General features: G+C 53.4%; 1 protein-coding gene across 4 annotated transcripts in view; it reads right to left on the reverse strand.

Moving 5' to 3' along the window:
- LOC137334062 (hyaluronidase-1-like) overlaps positions 1 to 26,695 on the reverse strand; it is a 65,095-nt gene extending 38,400 nt beyond the window's left edge. For 3 of the 4 annotated variants that reach the window (XM_067998510.1, XM_067998508.1, XM_067998511.1), the window contains exons 1-2: positions 26,600 to 26,695; positions 9,621 to 9,740 (exon numbers count right to left, since the gene is read on the reverse strand). In XM_067998510.1, coding sequence (XP_067854611.1) covers positions 9,621 to 9,695 — 75 coding nt within the window. In that variant the 5' untranslated portion in view covers positions 9,696 to 9,740; positions 26,600 to 26,695. Of the gene's footprint in view, positions 1 to 9,620; positions 9,741 to 13,152; positions 13,192 to 26,599 lie in introns of those variants that run through there. The other variant, XM_067998509.1, reaches the window with a different exon arrangement.
- Between the last annotated feature and the right edge of the window lie 1,116 nt (positions 26,696 to 27,811).

Consider the following 27,811-nt stretch of genomic DNA (forward strand, 5'->3'; position numbering starts at 1 on the left):
ATTGACCAGACTCTCCAGGCTACCCCAAGCTGTGGGGGGATATAGAAGCTGCTGTCAACACTCCATCAGGAGCAGAGTTCAGGCATTCTTGCTTGGGGTAATATTTTTATTACAATAAAAGCTTTAAAAAGGAGGCCCGAGATCGAGAGCTCGGGCGGGAGGGGCGAGGCCCGAGATCACTCACCACAGACAGAGATTTCAAAGATTGACGTCACAGGAGAACAGGTAGGTGAGCGGTTGGTGAGTATTACTGTTTCTTTCTCTGTCAGGTTTAACTAGGAGCTTAAATCAATAATTTAAACTAGATAAATTAATTAGTTAATAAAACCAAGAATAATCTCGGAGAGCCTGAGTGTAAGGGGAGCAGACCTGGGGGCAGGGGGAACGGACCTGGGGGGAGTTGGGGGAGGAGCGGATAAAGAGCGAGGCAAGAAAACCTAGTGACATCAGCACAAGGGAAGGAGCTGATCGGTGGGTAGCTGTTGAGTTTTTTTTTGAGTCTTTAGTTTATTTCTGTTAGGTTTGGTTAATAATATAATAAGTTGAGGCATGGCAGGGCAGCTCACCCATCGAATGCACATCTTGTACCACGTGGGAACTCCAGGACGTTTCCCGTGTCCTGGACAACCACAGGTGCAGGAAGTGTCATCAGCTGGAGGAGCTCGAGCTTCGGGTTTTGGAGCTTGAGCAGCAGCTGGCGTCACTGTAGTGCATTCGCGAGGCCGAGTGTTTTGTGGATAGCACGTTTCAGGAGGTGGTCACCCTGCAGCTTAAGAGGGTGCAGGCAGAGAGGGAATGGGTGACCACCAGGCAGACAAGGAGAACCAGGCAGGTGGTGCAGGAGTTCCCTGAGTGCATCTCATTCTCTAACCGGTATTCAGTTCTAATCGTGAGGGAGAAGGTTGCTCTGGGGAGTGCAGCCACAGCCAAGTCCATGGCACCACGGGTGGCTCAGCTGTATGGGGGGGGGGGGGGAGCGGGGGGGGGGAGGAGAGCAATAGTGATAGAGGATTCAATAGTTAGGTGAATAGACAGGCGTTTCTGCGGCCGCAGATGTGATTCCAGGATGGCATGTTGCCTCCCTGGTGCCAGAGTCAAAGATGTCACTGAGCGGCTGCAGAACATTCTGAGGCAAGGTGAACAGCCTGAGGTCATGGTCCATATCAGTACCAATGACACAGGTCGAAAGAGGGATGAGGTCCTGCAGGCAGATTTTAAGGAGCTGGGAAGGGAATTAATAAGCAGGACCTCAAAGGTAGTAATCTCCAAATTACTCCCGTGCCACGCACTAGAGAGTATAGAAATACAAAGATAGAGCAGATGAATGTGTGGCTGGAGAGATGGTGCAGGAGGGAGGGCTTTAGATTCCTGGGACACTGGGACCGGTTCTGGGGGAGGCTGGACCGGTATAAGCTGGACGGGTTGCACCTCAATAAGGCCGGGACCAATATCCTTGCAGGGAGATTTGCTAGTGCTGTTGGGGAGGGTTTAAACTAGCTTGGCAGGGGGATGGGAACCTGAGTGTAGATTCAAATGGGAGAGAAGCAGAACTGGAAATGGAAGGCAGAAAATTAGTAAGTGAGTTTGGAAGGCAGAGGAAATAAAGGTTAGAAAATAAACAACCAAGGAGTTTGGCCGTGCTTAAAGGTATATACTTCAATGCAAGGAGTCTTGTGACTAAGGCAGATGAGCTGAGGACACAGATAGACATGTGGCAGTATGATATCTTAGCTATTATGAAACATGGCGTAAAGAGGAACAGGAATGGCAGCTCAATGTTCCTGGTTACAGGGTTTTCAGACAAAGAGATGGGGATATAAAAGGAGGGGGGGGGGGTGGCAATTTTGGTTAAAGAAACAATTACAGTGGGAGTGTACTATAGACCCCCAAACAGTCAGAGGGAGATAGAAGAGCACATATGTAGGCAAATTTCTGAGAAGTGCAAAAACAATAGGGCAGTAATAGTAGGGGATTTCAACCACCCTAATATTAACTGGGATACAAACAGTGTGAAGGGTATAGAGGGCACAAAATTCTTAAATTGCATTCAGGAAAACTTTTTTGGCCAGTACATAGCAAGCCCAACAAGAGAGGGGGCAATTCTGGATTTAGTTTTAGGAAATGAAGCTGGGCAGGTGGAAGGAGCATCAGTGGAAGAGCATTTTGGTGGTAGTGATCATAATTCAGTTAGATTTAGCATAGTTATGGAAAAGGACAAACATAGAACAGGAGTTAAAGTTCTCATTTGGGGAAAGGCCAATTTTACTAAGCTGAGAAGTGAGTTAGCAAAAATGGACTGGAAACAAAATGAAGGTAAATCAATGTCAGACCAGTAGGAGGCATTCAAGCAGGAGATTCAAAGGGGTGCAGAGTAAACATGTTCCCACAAAGAAAAAGGGTGGGACTGCCAAATCTAGAGTCACCTGGATGACAAGGAGCATACAGGGTAAGATAAGGCAAAAAAGAAGCGCTTATGTCAGACACCGAGAGCTCAATACAACAGAAAGCCTAGAGGAGTATAAAAAAAGTAGGGGTGAAATTAAAAAGGAAATTAGGAAAGCGAAGAAAGGGGATGAAAAAGTATTGGCAAGTAAAATCAAGGAAAACCCAAAGATGTTTTATAAAAACATAAAGAGCAAGAGGATAACTAAGGAAAGAGTACGGCCTATTAGAGGCCAAAAAGATAACCTATGTGTGGAGGCGGAAGATGTTGGCATGATTCTTAACAAATACTTTGCATCTTTCTTCACAAACGAGAGGAACAAAACAGACATTGTAGTTAAGGAGGAGGAATGCAAAATATTGAATGGGATAAACATAGTGAGAGAGGAAGTATTAAGGGGATTAGCATCTTTAAAAGTAGATAAATCACTAGGCCCGGATGAAATGTATCCCTGGCTGTTAAAAGAAGCAAGGGAGGAAATAGTAGAGGCTCTGACCCTCATTTTCCAGTCCTCCTTGGATTCCGGAGGATTGGAGGACTGCTAACGTTGTACGTTGTTTAAAAAGGGAGCGAGGAATAGACCGAGTAATTACAGGTCAGTCGGTCTAACCTCGGTGGTAGGCAAGTTATTGGAATCAATTCTGAGCGACAGATAAACTGTCACTTAGAAAGGCACGGATTAATCAAGGACAGTTAGCATGGATTTGTTAAGGGAAGGTCGTGTCTGAATAACTTGATTGAATTTTTTGAGGAGGTCACAAGGAGGGTTGATGAGGGCAAAGCATTTGATGTAGTCTACATGGATTTTAGCAAGGCTTTTGACAAGGTCCCACATGGCAGACTGGTCAAAAAAGTAAAAGCCCATGGGATCCAAGGGAAAGTGGCAATTTGGATCCAAAATTGACTCAGTGGAAGGAAGCAAAGGGTAATGGTCAACGGGTGTTTTTGTGACTGGAAGGCTGTTTCCAGTGGGGTTCCACAGGGCTCAGTACTAGGTCCCTTGCTTTTTGTGGTATATATTAATGATTTGGACTTGAATGTAGAGGGCATGATCAGGAAATTTGTGGATGATACAAAAATTGGCCGTGTGGTTGATAGTGAGGAAGAAAAATGTAGACTACAGGAAGATATCAATGGACTGGTCAGGTGGGCAGAAAAGTGGCAAATGGAATTCAATTCAGAGAATTGAGTACCGAACTCTCAGCACACTGTGTGCGGATATTACACAGTGTGCTGAGAGTTCGGTACGTGTGGGAGTTAGGTGAAGTGGGGGAAGGAGGTGCTGCTTTGCCTTGCTTTTCCTGCAGAGCGGTAGTGGACCTGAGAGCGGTGAGCGGCGGGAGAGAGCGAGACCAGAGCGGGGATAAAAACAGCGCGGAGAGAGCGAGACCAGAGCGGAGATATAAACAGCGCGGAGAGAGCGAGAGTCCAGTCGGTGAGCGGCGGGAGAGAGCGAGACCAGAGCGGAGATATAAACAGCGCGGAGAGAGCGAGACCAGAGCTTACTCTGAGAGCGAGACTCTGAGACCAGCGGCAGTTCAGGGTGACGTCACCAGTCAGAAAGTGACGTGGCACAGGGGAGGCAGCTGATTGGTGAGTAGGTTCAGGTGAGTATTTCTACCATTTTACTGTAAGTAAAGTAATAAGAAAGGGAAGATCTGCAGGTTTTATAGCAGATAGTGTTTTTTTTTAGTGAACCTAGGTCCCTAGTATAGTTAACATTTTCTAATTTCAACGTAATTTAAAAGGGGTAACTCAGCTAAGGCAAGTCATGGCAGCAGACCTCGCACCCGTGATATGCTCCTCCTGCAAGATGTGGGAAGTCATGGACACTACCAGTGTCCCTGCCGACCATGTGTGCGGGAAGTGTGTCCACCTGCAGCTACTGACCGATCGTATCTCGGAGCTGGAGCTGCGGGTGGACTCACTGTGGAGCATCCGCGATGCAGAGAAACTCGTGGATAGCACGTTTAGCGAGTTGGTCACACCGCAGGTAAAGGGTATACAGGCAGGAAGTGAATGGGTGACCACCAGGAAGAGTAAGAGATGCAGGCAGGTAGTGCAGGGGTCCCCTGTGTCCATCCCCCTCTCAAACAGATATGCCACTTTGGATGCTGTTGGGGGGGATGACTTATCAGGGGAAGGCAGCAGCAGCCAACTTCCTGGCACCACGGGTAGCTCTGCTGCACAGGCTGGGAGGAAAAAGAGTGGCAGAGCTATAGTGATAGGGGACTCAATTGTAAGGGGAATAGACAGGCGTTTCTGCGGCCGCAACCGAGACTCCAGGATGGTGTGTTGCCTCCCTGGTGCAAGGATCAAGGATGTCTCGGAGCGGCTACAGAACATTTTGGAGGGGGAGGGCGAACAGCCAGCTGTCGTGGTGCACATAGGCACCAACGATATAGGTAAAAAAGGGGATGAGGTCCTAAAAGCAGAATATAGGGAGTTAGGAGGTAAATTAAAAAATAGGACCTCAAAGGTAGTAATCTCAGGATTGCTGCCAGTGCCACGTGCTAGTCAGAGTAGAAATAGGAGGATATTTCAAATGAATATGTGGCTAGAGGAATGGTGCAAGGGGGAGGGATTCAAATTCCTGGGACACTGGAAACGGTTCTGGGGGAGGTGGGACCAGTACAAACCGGACGGTCTGCACCTGGGCAGGGCCGGGACCGCTGTCCTAGGAGGAGTGTTTGCTAGTGCTGTTGGGGAGGGTTTAAACTAAAGTGGCAGGGGGTTGGGAACCTGAGCAGGGAGAGAGAGGAAAGCGTAACAGGAAGGGACAGAAGGTATGGAGTAATAGGTAAAGTGTTAAAAAAGGAAAAAGCAGGAACTAAGCGTCACAAAACAGATTTGAAAGTTCTTTATCTGAATGCACGTAGCATTCGTAATAAAATGGACGAGTTAACGGCACAAATAACTACGTATGGGTATGATCTTGTGGCCATTACAGAAACATGGCTGCAGGGTGACAACGACTGGGAATTAAATATGCCAGGGTATTTAACAATCAGGAAGGACAGGCAGGAAGGAAGGGGAGGTGGGGTGGCTATGTTAATAAAGGAAGGAATCACTGTAATACAGAGAAATGATATTGGGACAAAGCATCAAGATAATGAAACAGTTTGGGTGGAGATAAGGAATAATAAGGGAAAAAAAACATTAGTGGGCGTAGTATATAGGCCTCCTAATAGTTGCAACTCTGCTGGAAGAAGTATTAATCAGGAGATAGTCGGGGCATGTAATAAGGGAACAGCCATAATTATGGGGGATTTTAATTATCATATTAACTGGACAAATCAAATTGGGCAGAGCAGCCTTGAGGACGAGTTCATTGAGTGCATCAGGGATGGATTTCTTGAGCAGTATGTAACTGATCCTACAAGGGGGCAGGCAACCTTGGACCTGGTCCTGTGTAATGAGTCAGGATTAATTAATAATGTCCTAGTTAAGGATCCCCTTGGAACGAGCGACCACAACATGGTTGAATTCCATATCCAATTAGAGGGTGAGAAGGTTGATTCTCAAACAAGCGTACTGAGCTTGAATAAAGGAGACTATGATGGTATGAGAGCGGAATTGATTAAAGTGGACTGGGAAAATAGATTAAAGGGTAAGACGGTACATGAGCAGTGGTGTTCATTTAGGGAGTTATTTTACAACTTTCAAAATAAATATATTCCACTGAGGAAAAAAGGGTGTAAAAGAAATGACAGCCACCCGTGGCTAAGTAAAGAAATCAAGGATAGTATCCGACTAAAAACAAGGACATATAAGGTAGCCAAACTTAGTGGGAGGATAGAAGATTGGGAATTCTTCAAAAGACAGCAAAAAGTAACTAAAGGATTGATTAAGAAAGGGAAGTTAGATTATGAAAAGAAATTAGCAAAAAATATAAAAACAGATAGCAAGAGTTTCTATAGTTATATAAAAAGAAAAAGGGTGGCTAAGGCAAACATAGGTCCCTTAGAGGATGAGACCGGGAAATTAATGGTGGGAAACATGGAGATGGCAAAAATGCTGAACAAATATTTTGTTTCAGTCTTTACAGTAGAGGACACTAAGAATATCCCAACACTGGACAAACAGGGGACTCTCGGGGGGGAGGAGCTAAATACGATTAAAATCACTCAAGAGATGGTACTCAGTAAAATAATGGGACTCAAGGCGGATAAATCCCCTGGACCTGATGGCTTCCATCCTAGGGTCTTGAGGGAAGTGGCAGTAGGGATTGTGGATGCTTTGGTGATAGTTTTCCAAAATTCCCTGGACTCAGGAGAGGTCCCGGCAGATTGGAAAACTGCTAATGTAACACCGTTATTTAAAAAGGGTAGTAGGCAGAAGGCTGGAAATTATAGGCCAGTTAGCTTAACATCTGTGGTGGGTAAAATTTTGGAGTCTATTATTAAGGAGACAGTAACGGAACATTTAGATAAGCATAATTTAATAGGACAAAGTCAGCATGGCTTTATGAAGGGGAAGTCATGTCTGACAAATTTGCTTGAGTTCTTCGAGGATATAACGTATAGGGTGGATAAAGGGGAACCAGTGGACGTAGTGTATTTAGACTTCCAGAAGGCATTCGACAAGGTGCCACATAAAAGATTATTACTTAAGATAAAAAATCACGGGATTGGGGGTAATATTCTGGCATGGGTGGAGGATTGGTTATCAAACAGGAAGCAGAGAGTTGGGATAAATGGTTCATTTTCGGACTGGCAACCAGTAACCAGTGGTGTTCCACAGGGGTCGGTGCTGGGTCCCCAACTCTTTACAATCTATATTAACGATTTGGAGGAGGGGACCGAGTGCAACATATCAAAATTTGCAGATGATACAAAGATGGGAGGGAAAGTAGAGAGTGAGGAGGACATAAAAAACCTGCAAGGGGATATAGACAGGCTGGGTGAGTGGGCGGAGATTTGGCAGATGCAATATAATATTGGAAAATGTGAGGTTATGCACTTTGGCAGGAAAAATCAGAGAGCAAGTTATTTTCTTAATGGCGAGAGACTGGAAAGTACTGCAGTACAAAGGGATCTGGGGGTCCTAGTGCAAGAAAATCAAAAAGTTGGTATGCAGGTGCAGCAGGTGATCAAGAAAGCCAACGGAATGTTGGCTTTTATTGCTAGGGGGATAGAATATAAAAACAAGGAGGTATTGCTGCAGTTATATAAGGTATTGGTGAGACCGCACCTGGAATACTGCATACAGTTTTGGTGTCCATACTTAAGAAAAGACATACTTGCTCTCGAGGCAGTACAAAGAAGGTTCACTCGGTTAATCCCGGGGATGAGGGGGCGGACATATGAGGAGAGGTTGAGTAGATTGGGACTCTACTCATTGGAGTTCAGAAGAATGAGAGGCGATCTTATTGAAACATATAAGATTGTGAAGGGTCTTGATCGGGTGGATGCAGTAAGGATGTTCCCAAAGATGGGTGAAACTAGAACTAGGGGGCATTATCTTAGAATAAGGGGCTGCTCTTTCAAAACTGAGATGAGGAGAAACTTCTTCACTCAGAGGGTGGTAGGTCTGTGGAATTTGCTGCCCCAGGAAGCTGTGGAAGCTACATCATTAGATAAATTTAAAACAGAAATAGACAGTTTCCTAGAAGTAAAGGGAATTAGGGGTTATGGGGAGCGGGCAGGAAATTGGACATGAAGCTGAGTTCGGATCGGTCAATGCCCTGTGGGTGGCGGAGAGGGCCCAGGGGCTATGTGGCCGGGTCCTGCTCCGACTTCTTGTGTTCTTTAGATTTGTGGTTGGGATCAGATCAGCCATGATCTTATTGAATGGCGGAGCAGGCTCGAGGGGCCGATTGGCCTACTCCTGCTCCAATTTCTTATGTTCTTATGTAATGCATCTGGAGAGGGAAAACAAGGCAAGGGAATACACAATAAATGGGAGGATACTGAGAGGTGTAGAGGAAGTGAAGGTCCTTGGAGTGCATGTCCACAGATCCCTGAAAGTAGCAGGACAAGTAGATAAAGTGATTAAGACGACATACGGGATACTTTCCTTTATTAGCCGAGGTATAGAATATAAGAGCAGGGAGGTTATGCTGGAACTGTATAAAACACTAGTTAGGCCACAGCTTGAGTACTGCGTACAGTTCAGGTCACCATATTACAGGAAGGATGTAATTGCACTAGAGAGGGTGCAGAGGAGATTTACGGGGATGTTGCCAGGACAATATGAGGAAAGATTGGATAGGCTGGGGTTGTTTTCTTTGGAACAGAGGAGGCTGAGGGGTGATTTAATTGAGATGTACAAAATTATGAGGGGCCTAAATAGAGTGGATAGGAAGGACCTATTTCCCTTAGCAGAGAGATCAATAACCAGGGGGCATAGATTTAAAGGATTGGAAGGGAGCTGAGCAAACATTTTTTCACCCAGAGGGTGGTGTGGGTCTGGAACTCACTGCCTGAAAGGGTGGTAGAGGCAGAAACCCTCATTACATTTAAAAATTATCTGAATATGCACCTGAAGTGCCACAACCTACAAGGCTATGGATCAAGTGCTGGAAAGGGGGATTAGGCTGATTGGCTCATTTTCGGCCGGCGCAGATACAATGGGCCGAATGGCCTCCTTCTGTGCCGTAAATTTTCTATGATTCTATTCTAATGAATGGATTAATTGTGATTCAGTGACTACTGTGCGGTGCTCCATCTTACAGCGTAGTAGAGAGAATAAATATATTTAAGAAGGAGCTAGATAGATTTCTAGACACAAGGCATCAAGGGTATGGGGAGAGAACGGGAACATGGTACTGAGATAGAGGATCAGCCGTGATCATATTGAATGGCGGAGCAGGCTCGAAGGGCCAATTGGCCTACTCCTGCTCCTATTTTCTATGTTTCTATTAATGGTATAACTTGTTCAGTGAGGCCAAGAGGGGGTGGAAGATTAAGATTAAGATATTAACAACTTGCCTTTAAAGTAGTAAAAAGTCCCAAGGCGCTTCACAGGAGCCTAATCAGACAAAAACTGACACTGAGCCAAAGACGGAGGCATTAGGACAGATGACCAAAAGCTTAGTCAAAGAGGTAGGTTTTAAGCAGCGTCTTAAAAGAGGGGAGAGGCAGAGAGATTTAAGATTTTTATTTTAAAGATGTTGACACTTTTCCCAAAAGAACATTTGTTTAGTCTGACACAGTCATTTGGATAATTAATTTACCTTGATCTGTCCTGCGTCCGGCTCTGCACTGCTTCCATCAGCCCCTGTGGGTGGGGTGGCCCAGGTCTTGGACATAACCACGACAGCCAGTACTCTGTAATCAACCAATGGGAGGCATGCCTGCAGCAGGGCAAGATAGTAATGAGTAAGACAGTTTGCAGGATTAACAACTCGACGTTAATGAGAGAGAAAATTGCATGCAAGCTTCTTTTGTTTTTGTCAATTTTTTTCCCCATTCTCCCCCTGTCTCGGAGGTGTTGACTCCTTCCAGTGTACAGTTCGTAGAATCATAGAAAGGTTGCAGCACGGAAGGAGGCCATTCGGCCCATCAAGTCCACGCCGGCTCAATGCAAGAGCAATCCAACTAGTCTCACTCCCCCACCCTATCCCTGCAATTTTTTTCCTTTCAAGTCCTTATCCAGTTTCCTTTTGAAGGCCATGATTTAATCTGCCTCCACCACCCCCTCAAACAGTGCATTCCAGATCCTAACCACTCGCTGTGTAAAAAGGTTTTTCCTCATGTCACCTTTGGTTCTTTTGCCAATTACCCTAAATCTATGTCCTCTGGTTCTTGACCCTTCTGCCCATGGGAACAGTTTCTTTCTCTCTACTCTGTCTAGACCCTTCATGGTTTTGAATACCTCTATCAAATCTCCTTGCAACCTTCTCTGTTCCAAGGAGAACAACCCCAGCTTCTCCAGTCTATCCACATAACTAAAGTCCCTCATCCATGGAATCATTCTAGTAAATCTCTTCTGCACTCTCTCTAAGGCCTTCACATCTTTCCTGAAGTGCAGTGCCCAGAACTGGTCACAATACTCCAGTTGTGGCCGAACCAGTGTTTTATAAAGGTTCATCATGACTTCCTTACTTTTGTACTCTCTGCCTATATTCATAAAGTCCAGGATCCCGTATTCTTTTTAAACCACTTTCTCAACCTGCCTTGTCGCCTTCAATGATTTGTGCACACATACCCCCAGATCTCTCTGTTCCTCTACCTTTTAGAATTGTGCCCTTCAGGTTAAATTGCCTCTCCTCATTCTTCCTACCAAAATGTATCACGTCGCATTTTTTTGTGTTAAATTTCATCTGCCACATGTCCACCCATGCCACCAGCCCGTCTATGTCCTCTTGAAGTCTATCACTATCCTCCACAATGTTCACTACCCTTCCAAGTTTCATGTCATCTGCAAATTTTGAAATTGTGTCCTATACACCAAGTCCAAGCCATTAATATATATAAAAAAAAGCAGTGGTCCCAGCAACGATCCCTGGGAAACACCACTGTACACCTCCCTCCAGTCCAAAAAACAACTGTTCACCACTACTCTCTGTTTCCTGTCACTTAGTCAATTCTGCATCCATGTTGCTACTGCCCCCTTTATTCCATGGGCTGCAACTTGATGACAAGCCTACCATGCGGTACTTTATCAAACTCCTTTTGAAAGTCCATACACACCACATCAACTGCATTGCTCTTATCTACCCTCTCTGTTACCTCATCAAAAAACTCTATCAGGTTAGTTAAACACGGTTTGCCTTTAACAAATCCATGCTGACTATCCACCCTCGTCCAAGTGACTGTTATTTCTGTCACGGATTATCGTTTCTAAAAGTTTCCCCACCACTGACGTTAAACTGACTGGCCTATAATTTCTGGGTTTATGCTTACACCCTTTTTTGAACAAGGGTGTAACATTTGCAATTCTCCAGTCCTCTGGCACCACCCCCGTATCTAAGGATGTTTGGAGGATTATAGCCAGTACCTCCGCAATTTCCACTCTTAGTTCCCTCAGCAACCTAGGACGGACCTGGTGACTTATCTACTTTAAATACAGTTAGCCTTTCTAGCACCTCTTCTTTACCAAGTTTTAGCCCATCCAGTATCTTAACTACATCTTCCTTTACTGAGACTCTGGCAGCATCTTCTTCCTTGGTAAAGACAGATGCAAAGTACTCATTTAGTACCTCAGCCACGGCCTCTGCCTTCATGGTCCCTAATCAGCCCCACCCCTCCTCTTATTACTCGTTTACTTTTAAATGCCTGTAGAAACTTTTGGATTCCCTTTTATGTTAGCCGCCAGTCTATTTTCATGCTCTCTTTTTGCCCTTCTTATTTCCTTTTTCACTTCCCCTCTAAACTTTCTATATTCTGCCTGGTTCTCATCTGATATCATCTTAGTATCTCTTTTGTCATTCAGGGAGCTCTGGCTTTAGTTGCCCTACCTTTCTCCCTCGTGGGAATGTACCTAGACTGTACCCAAACCATCTCCTCTTTCAAGGCCGCCCACTGTTCAATTACAGTTTTGCCTGCCAATCTTTGATTCCAATTTACCCGGGCCAGATCTGTTCTCATCCCACTGAAATTGGCCCTCCTCCAATTGAGTATTTTCACTTTAGCGTGGTCTGTGTCCTTTTCCACAGCTATTCTAAACCTTATGATACTATGATCGCTGCTCCCTAAATGCTCCCCCATTGACACTTGCTCCACTTGGCCTGCCTCCTTCCCCAGAACCAAGTCCAGCAATGCCTCTTTCCTCGCTGGGCCAGAAAAGTACTGGTCAAGAAAGTTATCCTGAACACATTTCAAAAATTCCTCCCCCTCTTTGTCCCTTATATTATCCCAGTCCATATTAGGATAGTTGAAAGTCCCCCGTTATCACAACTCCATGGCTTTTGCACCTCTCTGTAATTTCCCTGCAAATTTGCTCCTCGATATCCTTCCCACCAGCTGGTGACCTATAGAATACACCTAGTAGTGTAAAGGCACCTCTATTGTTTCTTAACTCTAACCAAATAGATTCTGTCCTTGACCCCCTCCGGGACATCCTCTCCCTCCCGCTCTGCAATATTCTTCTTAATCAATACTGCAACCACCCCCCCACCGTCCCCTTTCTTTCCTTTCCTTTCTTTCCTGAACACCTTGTATCCAGGAATATTTAGTACCCAATCCTGCCCTTTTTTGAGCCAGGTCTCCATTATCACCACGACATCGTATTCCCATGTGGCTACTTGTGCCTGCTGCTCACCAACCTTGTTTACCACGCTTCGTGCGTTTACACACATGCACTGCAAACCAGTCTTAGACTTTCTTGTACTCTCCCTTAGTCTGGTCCCACCGAATACCATACTATTTCTTCCTCTAGTGCAATCTTTCTCTCCCGATCATTTGTGTCCCTTGTTTCTCCTTTCCAATGCTACATTCTGGTGCCCATCCCCCTGCCAAATTAGTTTAAATCCCTCCCAGCCCCCACAGCACTAGCGATCCTCCCGGCGAGAACATTGGTCCCAGCTCCGTTGAGGTGCAACCCATCCGGCCTGTACAGGTCCCATCTCCCCAAGCCCCAGGAATCTAAAGCCCTCCCTCCTGCACCATCCTGCCACACATTCATCTGCTCTATCCTCCTATTTTTATACTCACTAGTGCGTGGCACTGGGAGTAATCTGGAGATTACTACCTCTGAGGTCCTGCTTGTTAATTTCTTTCCTAACTCCTTAAAATCTGCCTGCCGGACCTCATCCCTCTTTCTACCTGTCGTTGGTACCGATATGGACCACGACCTCTGGATGTTCACCCTCCCCCTCCAGAATGTTCTGCAGCTGTTCAGTGAAATCCTTGACCCTGGCAACAGGGAGGCAACATGCCATCTTAGAATCACGTCTGCGGCCGCAGAAACGCCTGTCTGCCCCCCTAACAGGTTCAACATGCCATTCTTCATGCACGAATTGCAGCAAGTCATTCCACAACAGGAAGCATTAAGTCAGCCAAAACCTGCTGTCACTTAGTAAACACAACCACACACACTATCTATCAGGGGGTCATGGGACAGCAAGCAGGAATGAAATTCCTAGTTGATTTTGCACCCCCCCTCCCAATCTTCCTAGCCCAGAGTCAACAGAGGCCAGTTTTTCTTCTGTATCCTTTTCCCTGTAGCCCTCTGCGAGAGGACCTGAAATGGGGGAACACAATGGGGATAATTTTTTGTATCACATGACCTCTCCACTATCCTGGATGGTGCCTTTATCTAATAGGCCATCAGCGAGCTGGTCCCAGTGTCCTTTTGGGATCTCTGAATTCTCTCAACTCTGCTCCTGCCCCACTTTCCCCAATACTCCGCCCCTGCCCCACTTTCCCCAATACTCCGCTCCTGCCCCACATTCCCCAATACTCCGCTCCTGCCCCACTTTCCCCAATACTCCGCTCCTGCCCCACTTTCCCCAATACTCCGCTCCTGCCCCACTTTCCCCAATACTCCGCTCCTGCCCCACATTCCCCAATACTCCGCTCCTGCCCCACTTTCCCCAATACTCCGCTCCTGCCCCACATTCCCCAATACTCCGCTCCTGCCCCACTTTCCCCAATACTCCGCTCCTGCCCCACTTTCCCCAATACTCCGCTCCTGCCCCACTTTCCCCAATACTCCGCTCCTGCCCCACTTTCCCCAATACTCCGCTCCTGCCCCACATTCCCCAATACCCTGCTCCTGCCCCACTTTCCCCAATACTCCGCCCCTGCCCCACTTTCCCCAATACTCCGCTCCTGCCCCACATTCCCCAATACTCCGCTCCTGCCCCACTTTCCCCAATACTCCGCTCCTGCCCCACTTTCCCCAATACTCCGCTCCTGCCCCACTTTCCCCAATACTCCGCTCCTGCCCCACATTCCCCAATACTCCGCTCCTGCCCCACTTTCCCCAATACTCCGCTCCTGCCCCACATTCCCCAATACTCCGCTCCTGCCCCACTTTCCCCAATACTCCGCTCCTGCCCCACTTTCCCCAATACTCCGCTCCTGCCCCACTTTCCCCAATACTCCGCTCCTGCCCCACTTTCCCCAATACTCCGCTCCTGCCCCACATTCCCCAATACCCTGCTCCTGCCCCACTTTCCCCAATACTCCGCTCCTGCCCCACTTTCCCCAATACTCCGCTCCTGCCCCACATTCCCCAATACTCCGCTCCTGCCCCACTTTCCCCAATACTCCGCTCCTGCCCCACATTCCCCAATACTCCGCTCCTGCCCCACTTTCCCCAATACTCCGCTCCTGCCCCACTTTCCCCAATACTCCGCTCCTGCCCCACTTTCCCCAATACTCCGCTCCTGCCCCACATTCCCCAATACCCTGCTCCTGCCCCACTTTCCCCAATACTCCGCTCCTGCCCCACTTTCCCCAATACTCCGCTCCTGCCCCACATTCCCCAATACTCCGCTCCTGCCCCACATTCCCCAATACTCCGCTCCTGCCCCACATTCCCCAATACTCTGCTCCTGCCCCACATTCCCCAATACTCCGCTCCTGCCCCACATTCCCCAATACCCCGCTCCTGCCCCACATTCCCCAATATTCCGCCCCTGCCCCACATTCCCCAATACTCCGCTCCTGTCCCACATTCCCCAATACTCCGCTCCTGCCCCACATTCCCCAATACTCCGCTCCTGCCCCACATTCCCCAATACTCCGCTCCTGCCCCACATTCCCCAATACCCTGCTCCTGCCCCACATTCCCCAATACCCTGCTCCCGCCCCACTTTCCCCAATACTCCGCTCCTGCCCCACATTCCCCAATACCCTGGCCCTGCCCCACATTCCCCAATACTCCGCTCCTGCCCCACATTCCCCAATACTCCGCTCCTGCCCCACATTCCCCAATACCCTGCCCCTGCCCCACATTCCCCAATACTCCGCTCCTGCCCCACTTTCCCCAATACTCCGCTCCTGCCCCACATTCCCCAATACCCTGCCCCTGCCCCACATTCCCCAAAACCCTGCTGCTGCCCCACTTTCCCCAATACTCCGCTCCTGCCCCACATTCCCAAATACTCCGCTCCTGCCCCACATTCCCCAATACCCTGCTCCTGCCCCACATTCCCCAATACTCCGCTCCTGCCCCACATTCCCCAATACCCCGCTCCTGCCCCACATTCCCCAATACCCTGCTCCTGCCCCACATTCCCCAATACTCCGCTCCTGCCCCACATTCGCCAATACTCCGCTCCTGCCCCACATTCCCCAATACCCTGCTCCTGCCCCACATTCCCCAATACTCCGCCCCTGCCCCACATTCCCCAATACCCTGCTCCTGCCCCACTTTCCCCAATACTCCGCTCCTGCCCCACATTCCCCAATACCCTGCCCCTGCCCCACATTCCCCAATACTCCGCTCCTGCCCCACATTCCCCAATACTCCGCTCCTGCCCCACATTCCCCAATACCCTGCCCCTGCCCCACATTCCCCAATACTCCGCTCCTGCCCCACTTTCCCCAATACTCCGCTCCTGCCCCACTTTCCCCAATACTCCCCTCCTGCCCCACATTCCCCAATACCCTGCCACTGCCCCACATTCCCCAATACCCTGTCCCTGCCCCACTTTCCCCAATACTCCGCTCCTGCCCCACATTCCCCAATACTCCGCTCCTGCCCCACATTCCCCAATACCCCGCTCCTGCCCCACATTCCCCAATACTCCTCTCCTGCCCCACTTTCCCCAATACTCCGCTCCTGCCCCACTTTCCCCAATACCCTGCCCCTGCCCCACATTCCCCAATACTCCGCTCCTGCCCCACGTTCCCCAATACTCCGCTCCTGCCCCACGTTCCCCAATACTCCGCTCCTGCCCCACATTCCCCAATACTCCGCTCCTGCCCCACATTCCCCAATACCCTGCCCCTGCCCCACTTTACCCAATACTCCGCTCCTGCCCCACGTTCCCCAATGCTCCGCTCCTGCCCCACTTTCCCCAATACCCCGCTCCTGCCCCACATTCCCCAATACCCCGCTCCTGCCCCACATTCCCCAATACCCCGCTCCTGCCCCACATTCCCCAATACCCCGCTCCTGCCCCACATTCCCCAATACCCCGCCCCTGCCCCACATTCCCCAATACTCCGCTCCTGCCCCACATTCCCCAATACCCCGCTCCTGCCCCACATTCCCCAATACTCCGTTCCTGCCCCACATTCCCCAATCCACTGCCCCTGCCCCACTTTCCCCAATACCCCGCTCCTGCCCCACATTCCCCAATACGCCGCTCCTGCCCCACATTCCCCAATACCCTGCTCCTGCCCCACATTCCCCAATACCCCGCTCCTGCCCCACATTCCCCAATACCCCGCTCCTGCCCCACATTCCCCAATACTCCGCTCCTGCCCCACATTCCCCAATACTCCGCTCCTGCCCCACATTCCCCAATACTCCGCTCCTGCCCCACATTCCCCAATACTCCGCCCCTGCCCCACTTTCCCCAATACTCCGCTCCTGCCCCATATTCCCCAATACCCCGCTCCTGCCCCACATTCCCCAATACTCCGCTCCTGCCCCACATTCCCCAATACACCGCCCCTGCCCCACTTTCCCCAATACTCCGCTCCTGCCCCACATTCCCCAATACTCCCCTCCTGCCCCACATTCCCCAATACTCCCCTCCTGCCCCACATTCCCCAATACCCCGCTCCTGCCCCACATTCCCCAATACTCCGCCCCTGCCCCACTTTCCCCAATACTCCGCCCCTGCCCCACATTCCCCAATACCCCGCTCCTGCCCCACATTCCCCAATACTCCGCTCCTGCCCCACATTCCCCAATACTCTGCTCCTGCCCCACATTCCCCAATACCCCGCTCCTGCCCCACATTCCCCAATACTCCGCTCCTGCCCCACATTCCCCAATACTCCCCTCCTGCCCCACATTCCCCAATACCCCGCTCCTGCCCCACATTCCCCAATACTCCCCTCCTGCCCCACATTCCCCAATACCCCGCTCCTGCCCCACATTCCCCAATACTCCCCTCCTGCCCCACATTCCCCAATACTCTGCTCCTGCCCCACATTCCCCAATACTCCGTTCCTGCCCCACATTCCCCAATACTCCCCTCCTGCCCCACATTCCCCAATTTTCTGCTCCTGCCCCACATTCCCCAATACTCCGTTCCTGCCCCACATTCCCCAATACTCCGTTCCTGCCCCACATTCCCCAATACTCCGCCCCTGCCCCACATTCCCCAATACCCCGCCCCTGCCCCACATTCCCCAATACCCCGCTCCTGCCCCACATTCCCCAATACCCCGCTCCTGCCCCACATTCCCCAATACCCTGCCCCTGCCCCACATTCCCCAATACTCTGTTCCTGCCCCACATTCCCCAATACTCCCCTCCTGCCCCACATTCCCCAATACTCCCCTCCTGCCCCACATTCCCCAATACTCTGCTCCTGCCCCACATTCCCCAATACCCTGCCCCTGCCCCACATTCCCCAATACTCCGTTCCTGCCCCACATTCCCCAATACTCCGTTCCTGCCCCACATTCCCCAATACCCCGCTCCTGCCCCACATTCCCCAATACGCCGCCCCTGCCCCACATTCCCCAATACTCCGTTCCTGCCCCACATTCCCCAATACTCCGTTCCTGCCCCACATTCCCCAATACCCTGCCCCTGCCCCACATTCCCCAATACTCCGTTCCTGCCCCACATTCCCCAATACTCCGTTCCTGCCCCACATTCCCCAATACTCCGTTCCTGCCCCACATTCCCCAATACCCCGCTCCTGCCCCACATTCCCCAATACTCCGTTCCTGCCCCACATTCCCCAATACTCCGTTCCTGCCCCACATTCCCCAATACTCCCCTCCTGCCCCACATTCCCCAATACTCTGCTCCTGCCCCACATTCCCCAATACTCCGTTCCTGCCCCACATTCCCCAATACTCCGTTCCTGCCCCACTTTCCCCAATACCCCGCTCCTGCCCCACATTCCCCAATACTCCGCTCCTGCCCCACATTCCCCAATACCCCGCTCCTGCCCCACATTCCCCAATACCCCGCTCCTGCCCCACATTCCCCAATACTCCGCTCCTGCCCCACATTCCCCAATACTCCCCTCCTGCCCCACATTCCCCAATACCCCGCTCCTGCCCCACATTCCCCAATACTCCGCTCCTGCCCCACATTCCCCAATACTCCCCTCCTGCCCCACATTCCCCAATACTCTGCTCCTGCCCCACATTCCCCAATACTCAGTTCCTGCCCCACATTCCCCAATACTCCCCTCCTGCCCCACATTCCCCAATTTTCTGCTCCTGCCCCACATTCCCCAATACTCTGCTCCTGCCCCACATTCCCCAATACTCCGTTCCTGCCCCACATTCCCCAATACTCCCCTCCTGCCCCACATTCCCCAATACTCTGCTCCTGCCCCACATTCCCCAATACTCCGTTCCTGCCCCACATTCCCCAATACTCCCCTCCTGCCCCACATTCCCCAATTTTCTGCTCCTGCCCCACATTCCCCAATACTCCGTTCCTGCCCCACTTTCCCCAATACTCCGCTCCTGCCCCACTTTCCCCAATACTCCCATCCTGCCACACATTCCCCAATACCCTGCCCCTGCCCCACATTCCCCAATACCCTGCCCCTGCCCCACTTTCCCCAATACTCCGCTCCTGCCCCACTTTCCCCAATACTCCGCTCCTGCCCCACATTCCCCAATACCCTGCCCCTGCCCCACATTCCCCAATACCCTGTCCCTGCCCCACTTTCCCCAATACTCCGCTCCTGCCCCACATTCCCCAATACTCCGCTCCTGCCCCACATTCCCCAATACCCCGCTCCTGCCCCACATTCCCCAATACTCCTCTCCTGCCCCACTTTCCCCAATACTCCGCTCCTGCCCCACTTTCCCCAATACCCTGCCCCTGCCCCACTTTCCCCAATACTCCGCTCCTGCCCCACGTTCCCCAATACTCCGCTCCTGCCCCACGTTCCCCAATACTCCGCTCCTGCCCCACATTCCCCAATACTCCGCTCCTGCCCCACATTCCCCAATACCCTGCCCCTGCCCCACTTTACCCAATACTCCGCTCCTGCCCCACGTTCCCCAATGCTCCGCTCCTGCCCCACTTTCCCCAATACCCCGCTCCTGCCCCACATTCCCCAATACCCCGCTCCTGCCCCACATTCCCCAATACTCCCCTCCTGCCCCACATTCCCCAATACCCCGCTCCTGCACCACATTCCCCAATACCCCGCTCCTGCCCCACTTTCCCCAATACTCCGCTCCTGCCCCACTTTCCCCAATACCCCGCTCCTGCCCCACATTCCCCAATACTCCGTTCCTGCCCCACATTCCCCAATACTCCGCTCCTGCCCCACATTCCCCAATACTCCGCTCCTGCCCCACATTCCCCAATACCCCGCTCCTGCCCCACATTCCCCAATACTCCGCTCCTGCCCCACATTCCCCAATACTCCCCTCCTGCCCCACATTCCCCAATACCCCGCTCCTGCCCCACATTCCCCAATACTCCCCTCCTGCCCCACATTCCCCAATACCCCGCTCCTGCCCCACATTCCCCAATACTCCCCTCCTGCCCCACATTCCCCAATACTCTGCTCCTGCCCCACATTCCCCAATACTCCGTTCCTGCCCCACATTCCCCAATACTCCCCTCCTGCCCCACATTCCCCAATTTTCTGCTCCTGCCCCACATTCCCCAATACTCCGTTCCTGCCCCACATTCCCCAATACTCCGTTCCTGCCCCACATTCCCCAATACTCCGCCCCTGCCCCACATTCCCCAATACCCCGCCCCTGCCCCACATTCCCCAATACCCCGCTCCTGCCCCACATTCCCCAATACCCCGCTCCTGCCCCACATTCCCCAATACCCTGCCCCTGCCCCACATTCCCCAATACTCCGTTCCTGCCCCACATTCCCCAATACTCCCCTCCTGCCCCACATTCCCCAATACTCCCCTCCTGCCCCACATTCCCCAATACTCTGCTCCTGCCCCACATTCCCCAATACTCCCCTCCTGCCCCACATTCCCCAATACTCCCCTCCTGCCCCACATTCCCCAATACTCTGCTCCTGCCCCACATTCCCCAATACCCTGCCCCTGCCCCACATTCCCCAATACTCCGTTCCTGCCCCACATTCCCCAATACTCCGTTCCTGCCCCACATTCCCCAATACCCCGCTCCTGCCCCACATTCCCCAATACGCCGCCCCTGCCCCACATTCCCCAATACTCCGTTCCTGCCCCACATTCCCCAATACTCCGTTCCTGCCCCACATTCCCCAATACCCTGCCCCTGCCCCACATTCCCCAATACTCCGTTCCTGCCCCACATTCCCCAATACTCCGTTCCTGCCCCACATTCCCCAATACCCCGCTCCTGCCCCACATTCCCCAATACTCCGTTCCTGCCCCACATTCCCCAATACTCCGTTCCTGCCCCACATTCCCCAATACTCCCCTCCTGCCCCACATTCCCCAATACTCTGCTCCTGCCCCACATTCCCCAATACTCCGTTCCTGCCCCACATTCCCCAACACTCCGTTCCTGCCCCACATTCCCCAATACTCCGTTCCTGCCCCACATTCCCCAATACTCCCCTCCTGCCCCACATTCCCCAATACTCTGCTCCTGCCCCACATTCCCCAATACTCCGCTCCTGCCCCACATTCCCCAATACTCCGTTCCTGCCCCACATTCCCCAATACTCCGTTCCTGCCCCACATTCCCCAATACTCTGCTCCTGCCCCACATTCCCCAATACTCCGTTCCTGCCCCACATTCCCCAATACTCCGCTCCTGCCCCACATTCCCCAATACTCCGTTCCTGCCCCACATTCCCCAATACCCCGCTCCTGCCCCACATTCCCCAATATTCCGCCCCTGCCCCACATTCCCCAATACTCCGCTCCTGTCCCACATTCCCCAATACTCCGCTCCTGCCCCACATTCCCCAATACTCCGCTCCTGCCCCACATTCCCCAATACTCCGTTCCTGCCCCACATTCCCCAATACCCTGCCCCTGCCCCACATTCCCCAATACTCCGCTCCTGCCCCACTTTCCCCAATACTCCGCTCCTGCCCCACATTCCCCAATACCCTGCCCCTGCCCCACATTCCCCAATACTCCGCTCCTGCCCCACTTTCCCCAATACTCCGCTCCTGCCCCACATTCCCCAATACCCTGCCCCTGCCCCACATTCCCCAATACTCCGCTCCTGCCCCACTTTCCCCAATACTCCGCTCCTGCCCCACATTCCCCAATACCCCGCTCCTGCCCCACATTCCCCAATACTCCGCTCCTGCCCCACTTTCCCCAATACTCCGCTCCTGCCCCACATTCCCCAATACCCTGCTCCTGCCCCACATTCCCCAATACTCCGCTCCTGCCCCACATTCCCCAATACCCCGCTCCTGCCCCACATTCCCCAATACCCTGCTCCTGCCCCACATTCCCCAATACTCCGCTCCTGCCCCACATTCGCGAATACTCCGCTCCTGCCCCACATTCCCCAATACCCTGCTCCTGCCCCACATTCCCCAATACTCCGCCCCTGCCCCACATTCCCCAATACCCTGCTCCTGCCCCACTTTCCCCAATACTCCGCTCCTGCCCCACATTCCCCAATACCCTGCCCCTGCCCCACATTCCCCAATACTCCGCTCCTGCCCCACATTCCCCAATACTCCGCTCCTGCCCCACATTCCCCAATACCCTGCCCCTGCCCCACATTCCCCAATACTCCGCTCCTGCCCCACATTCCCCAATACCCTGCTCCTGCCCCACATTCCCCAATACTCCGCCCCTGCCCCACATTCCCCAATACCCTGCTCCTGCCCCACTTTCCCCAATACTCCGCTCCTGCCCCACATTCCCCAATACCCTGCCCCTGCCCCACATTCCCCAATACTCCGCTCCTGCCCCACATTCCCCAATACTCCGCTCCTGCCCCACATTCCCCAATACCCTGCCCCTGCCCCACATTCCCCAATACTCCGCTCCTGCCCCACTTTCCCCAATACTCCGCTCCTGCCCCACTTTCCCCAATACTCCCCTCCTGCCCCACATTCCCCAATACCCTGCCCCTGCCCCACATTCCCCAATACCCTGCCCCTGCCCCACTTTCCCCAATACTCCGCTCCAGCCCCACTTTCCCCAATACTCCGCTCCTGCCCCACTTTCCCCAATACCCTGCCCCTGCCCCACATTCCCCAATACCCTGCCCCTGCCCCACTTTCCCCAATACTCCGCTCCTGCCCCACATTCCCCAATACTCCGCTCCTGCCCCACATTCCCCAATACCCCGCTCCTGCCCCACATTCCCCAATACTCCGCTCCTGCCCCACTTTCCCCAATACTCCGCTCCTGCCCCACTTTCCCCAATACTCCGCCCCTGCCCCACATTCCCCAATACTCCGCCCCTGCCCCACATTCCCCAATACTCCGCCCCTGCCCCACATTCCCCAATACTCCGCCCCTGCCCCACATTCCCCAATACTCCGCTTCTGCCCCACATTCCCCAATACTCCGCTCCTGCCCCACATTCCCCAATACTCCGCCCCTGCCCCACGTTCCCCAATACCCTGCCACTGCCCCACTTTCCCCAATACCCTGCCCCTGCCCCACTTTCCCCAATACTCCGCTCCTGCCCCACGTTCCCCAATACTCCGCTCCTGCCCCACGTTCCCCAATACTCCGCTCCTGCCCCACGTTCCCCAATACTCCGCTCCTGCCCCACATTCCCCAATACTCGCTCCTGCCCCACATTCCCCAATACCCTGCCCCTGCCCCACTTTCCCCAATACTCCGCTCCTGCCCCACGTTCCCCAATACTCCGCTCCTGCCCCACTTTCCCCAATACCCCGCTCCTGCCCCACATTCCCCAATACCCCGCTCCTGCCCCACATTCCCCAATACCGCGCTCCTGCCCCACATTCCCCAATACCCCGCCCCTGCCCCACTTTCCCCAATACTCCGCTCCTGCCCCACATTCCCCAATACCCCGTTCCTGCCCCACATTCCCCAATCCACTGCCCCTGCCCCACTTTCCCCAATACCCCGCTCCTGCCCCACATTCCCCAATACCCTGCTCCTGCCCCACATTCCCGAATACCCCGCTCCTGCCCCACATTCCCCAATACCCCGCTCCTGCCCCACATTCCCCAATACTCCGCTCCTGCCCCACATTCCCCAATACTCCGCTCCTGCCCCACATTCCCCAATACTCCGCTCCTGCCCCACATTCCCCAATACTCCGCTCCTGCCCCACATTCCCCAATACCCCGCTCCTGCCCCACATTCCCCAATACTCCGCTCCTGCCCCACATTCCCCAATACTCCGCTCCTGCCCCACATTCCCCAATACTCCCCTCCTGCCCCACATTCCCCAATACTCCCCTCCTGCCCCACATTCCCCAATACCCCGCACCTGCCCCACATTCCCCAATACTCCGCCCCTGCCCCACTTTCCCCAATACTCCGCCCCTGCCCCACTTTCCCCAATACTCCGCCCCTGCCCCACATTCCCCAATACCCCGCTCCTGCCCCACATTCCCCAATACTCCGCTCCTGCCCCACATTCCCCAATACTCCGCTCCTGCCCCACATTCCCCAATACCCCGCTCCTGCCCCACATTCCCCAATACTCCGCTCCTGCCCCACATTCCCCAATACTCCCCTCCTGCCCCACATTCCCCAATACCCCGCTCCTGCCCCACATTCCCCAATACTCCCCTCCTGCCCCACATTCCCCAATACCCCGCTCCTGCCCCACATTCCCCAATACTCCCCTCCTGCCCCACATTCCCCAATACTCTGCTCCTGCCCCACATTCCCCAATACTCCGCTCCTGCCCCACATTCCCCAATACCCCGCTCCTGCCCCACATTCCCCAATACTCCCCTCCTGCCCCACATTCCCCAATTTTCTGCTCCTGCCCCACATTCCCCAATACTCCGTTCCTGCCCCACATTCCCCAATACTCCGCCCCTGCCCCACATTCCCCAATACCCCGCCCCTGCCCCACATTCCCCAATACTCCGCTCCTGCCCCACATTCCCCAATACTCCGCTCCTGCCCCACATTCCCCAATACTCCGTTCCTGCCCCACATTCCCCAATACTCCGCTCCTGCCCCACATTCCCCAATACTCCGTTCCTGCCCCACATTCCCCAATACTCCGCCCCTGCCCCACATTCCCCAATACTCTGCTCCTGCCCCACATTCCCCAATACTCCGTTCCTGCCCCACATTCCCCAATACTCCGTTCCTGCCCCACATTCCCCAATACTCCGCTCCTGCCCCACATTCCCCAATACTCTGCTCCTGCCCCACATTCCCCAATACTCCGTTCCTGCCCCACATTCCCCAATACTCTGCTCCTGCCCCACATTCCCCAATACTCCGTTCCTGCCCCACATTCCCCAATACTCCGCCCCTGCCCCACATTCCCCAATACTCTGCTCCTGCCCCACATTCCCCAATACTCCGTTCCTGCCCCACATTCCCCAATACTCCGTTCCTGCCCCACATTCCCCAATACCCTGCCCCTGCCCCACATTCCCCAATACTCCGCTCCTGCCCCACATTCCCCAATACTCCGTTCCTGCCCCACATTCCCCAATACTCTGCTCCTGCCCCACATTCCCCAATACTCCGTTCCTGCCCCACATTCCCCAATACCCTGCCCCTGCCCCACATTCCCCAATACTCCGCTCCTGCCCCACATTCCCCAATACTCCGTTCCTGCCCCACATTCCCCAATACTCTGCTCCTGCCCCACATTCCCCAATACCCCGCTCCTGCCCCACATTCCCCAATACTCTGCTCCTGCCCCACATTCCCCAATACTCCGCTCCTGCCCCACATTCCCCAATACTCCGTTCCTGCCCCACATTCCCCAATACTCTGCTCCTGCCCCACATTCCCCAATACCCCGCTCCTGCCCCACATTCCCCAATACTCTGCTCCTGCCCCACTTTCCCCAATACTCTGCTCCTGCCCCACATTCCCCAATACTCCGTTCCTGCCCCACATTCCCCAATACTCCGCCCCTGCCCCACATTCCCCAATACTCTGCTCCTGCCCCACATTCCCCAATACTCCGTTCCTGCCCCACATTCCCCAATACTCCGTTCCTGCCCCACATTCCCCAATACCCTGCCCCTGCCCCACATTCCCCAATACTCCGCTCCTGCCCCACATTCCCCAATACTCTGCTCCTGCCCCACATTCCCCAATACTCCGTTCCTGCCCCACATTCCCCAATACCCTGCCCCTGCCCCACATTCCCCAATACTCCGTTCCTGCCCCACATTCCCCAATACTCTGCTCCTGCCCCACATTCCCCAATACTCCGTTCCTGCCCCACATTCCCCAATACTCCGTTCCTGCCCCACATTCCCCAATACCCTGCCCCTGCCCCACATTCCCCAATACTCCGCTCCTGCCCCACATTCCCCAATACTCTGCTCCTGCCCCACATTCCCCAATACTCCGTTCCTGCCCCACATTCCCCAATACCCTGCCCCTGCCCCACATTCCCCAATACTCCGTTCCTGCCCCACATTCCCCAATACTCCGCTCCTGCCCCACATTCCCCAATACTCCGCTCCTGCCCCACATTCCCCAATACTCCGCTCCTGCCCCACATTCCCCAATACTCTGCTCCTGCCCCACATTCCCCAATACCCCGCTCCTGCCCCACATTCCCCAATACTCCGTTCCTGCCCCACATTCCCCAATACTCTGCTCCTGCCCCACATTCCCCAATACCCCGCCCCTGCCCCACTTTCCCCAATACCCTGCTCCTGCCCCACATTCCCCAATACTCCGCTCCTGCCCCACATTCCCCAATACTCCGCTCCTGCCCCACATTCCCCGTTCCAGCCTCACCAGTGCCACAAAGCACAGAATGTTTTCAGTTTATTTGGTACAGATACAACGGATGTGATGCCGGGTGAATTATTTATCAGCGCCCCGTGACCAAACCTCCCGAGGCTCATTTCTGACCAAACCCTCGACCCCGGCTTCCCTCACTCAAACCCAACACCCATTCAGGCGAGGCCTAGGCTTTTGACGCCCTCATTCTCCTCAGGAGAGGCCTGAGTCCAGGTTGAAGCCTCGACTTCTCTTTGCCGCGACGCCGCAAACTATTAAGATGATTTCCAACAGGCACTAACGTGTTCATTTCGTGACCGCTGTGCGGGGACCCCCCGACCCGGCGACGGTCTGAGGAAAGACCGTCCAGGCCTGGAAGATGCAGCGCCCCCCGGTGGAGGGAAGAGCGGAGCGGGGCCCGCCGGAGACAGCGCCCCCCGGTGGAGGGAGGAGCGGAGCGGGCCCGCCGGAGACAGCGCCCCCCGGTGGAGGGAGGAGCCGAGCGGGGCCCGCCGGAGACAGCGCCTCCCGGTGGAGGGAAGAGCGGAGCGGGGCCCGCCGGAGACAGCGCTCCCCGGTGGAGGGAAGAGCGGAGCGGGCCCGCCGGAGACAGCGCCCCCCGGTGGAGGGAAGAGCCGAGCGGAGCGGGCCCGCCGGATACAGCGCCCCCCGGTGGAGGGAAGAGCGGAGCGGGGCCCGCCGGAGACAGCGCCTCCTGGTGGAGGGAAGAGCGGAGCGGGGCCCGCCGGAGACAGCGCCCCCCGGTGGAGGGAAGAGCGGAGCGGGGCCCGCCGGAGACAGCGCCCCCCGGTGGAGGGAAGAGCGGAGCGTGGCCCGCCGGAGACAGCGCCTCCTGGTGGAGGGAAGAGCGGAGCGGGCCCGCCAGAGACATCGCCCCCCGGTGGAGGGAAGAGCGGAGCGGGGCCCGCCGGAGACAACGCCTCCTGGTGGAGGGAAGAGCGGAGCGGGGCCCGCCGGAGACAGCGCCCCCCGGTGGAGGGAAGAGCCGAGCGGGCCCGCCGGAGACAGCGCCTCCCGGTGGAGGGAAGAGACAAACTGCACCACCCCCAGTCAGCTATTGAACCCAGTGGAGAGAAGGTTCGTTTTACTGAACATGAACAATCACAAATTCAGCAATTCCCCTAATGAAGGATTCATCATGCTGGACACCAGCAGGGTTGAAAAAGAGGAGGTAAATCAGAAAGCAATAAGACCTTACTTGATATCTCTCCACATTTCTCAATATGTCATATAAAATAAATCACTTTTGGAAGTGCAGTCACTGCCCTTTTATAGGCAATCACTCTGCACCAGCAATATCCCACAGTGATGTGATGAATGACCAGCTGTTGGTTGTTTTTTTGGTACTGTTGGCCAAGAGAGAAATATTGGGCAGGTGAGAAGTCCCTGCTCTTTGAATAGCGTCATCATGGAATCTTTAACATCCTGGCAGACAGGACCTCAGTTTACCATCTCATCCAAAAGATGATACCTCAGACAATACGATATTGCAG

The sequence above is a fragment of the Heptranchias perlo genome, chromosome 17 (genome assembly GCF_035084215.1).
Source record: "Heptranchias perlo isolate sHepPer1 chromosome 17, sHepPer1.hap1, whole genome shotgun sequence".
Lineage (NCBI taxonomy): Eukaryota > Metazoa > Chordata > Chondrichthyes > Hexanchiformes > Hexanchidae > Heptranchias > Heptranchias perlo.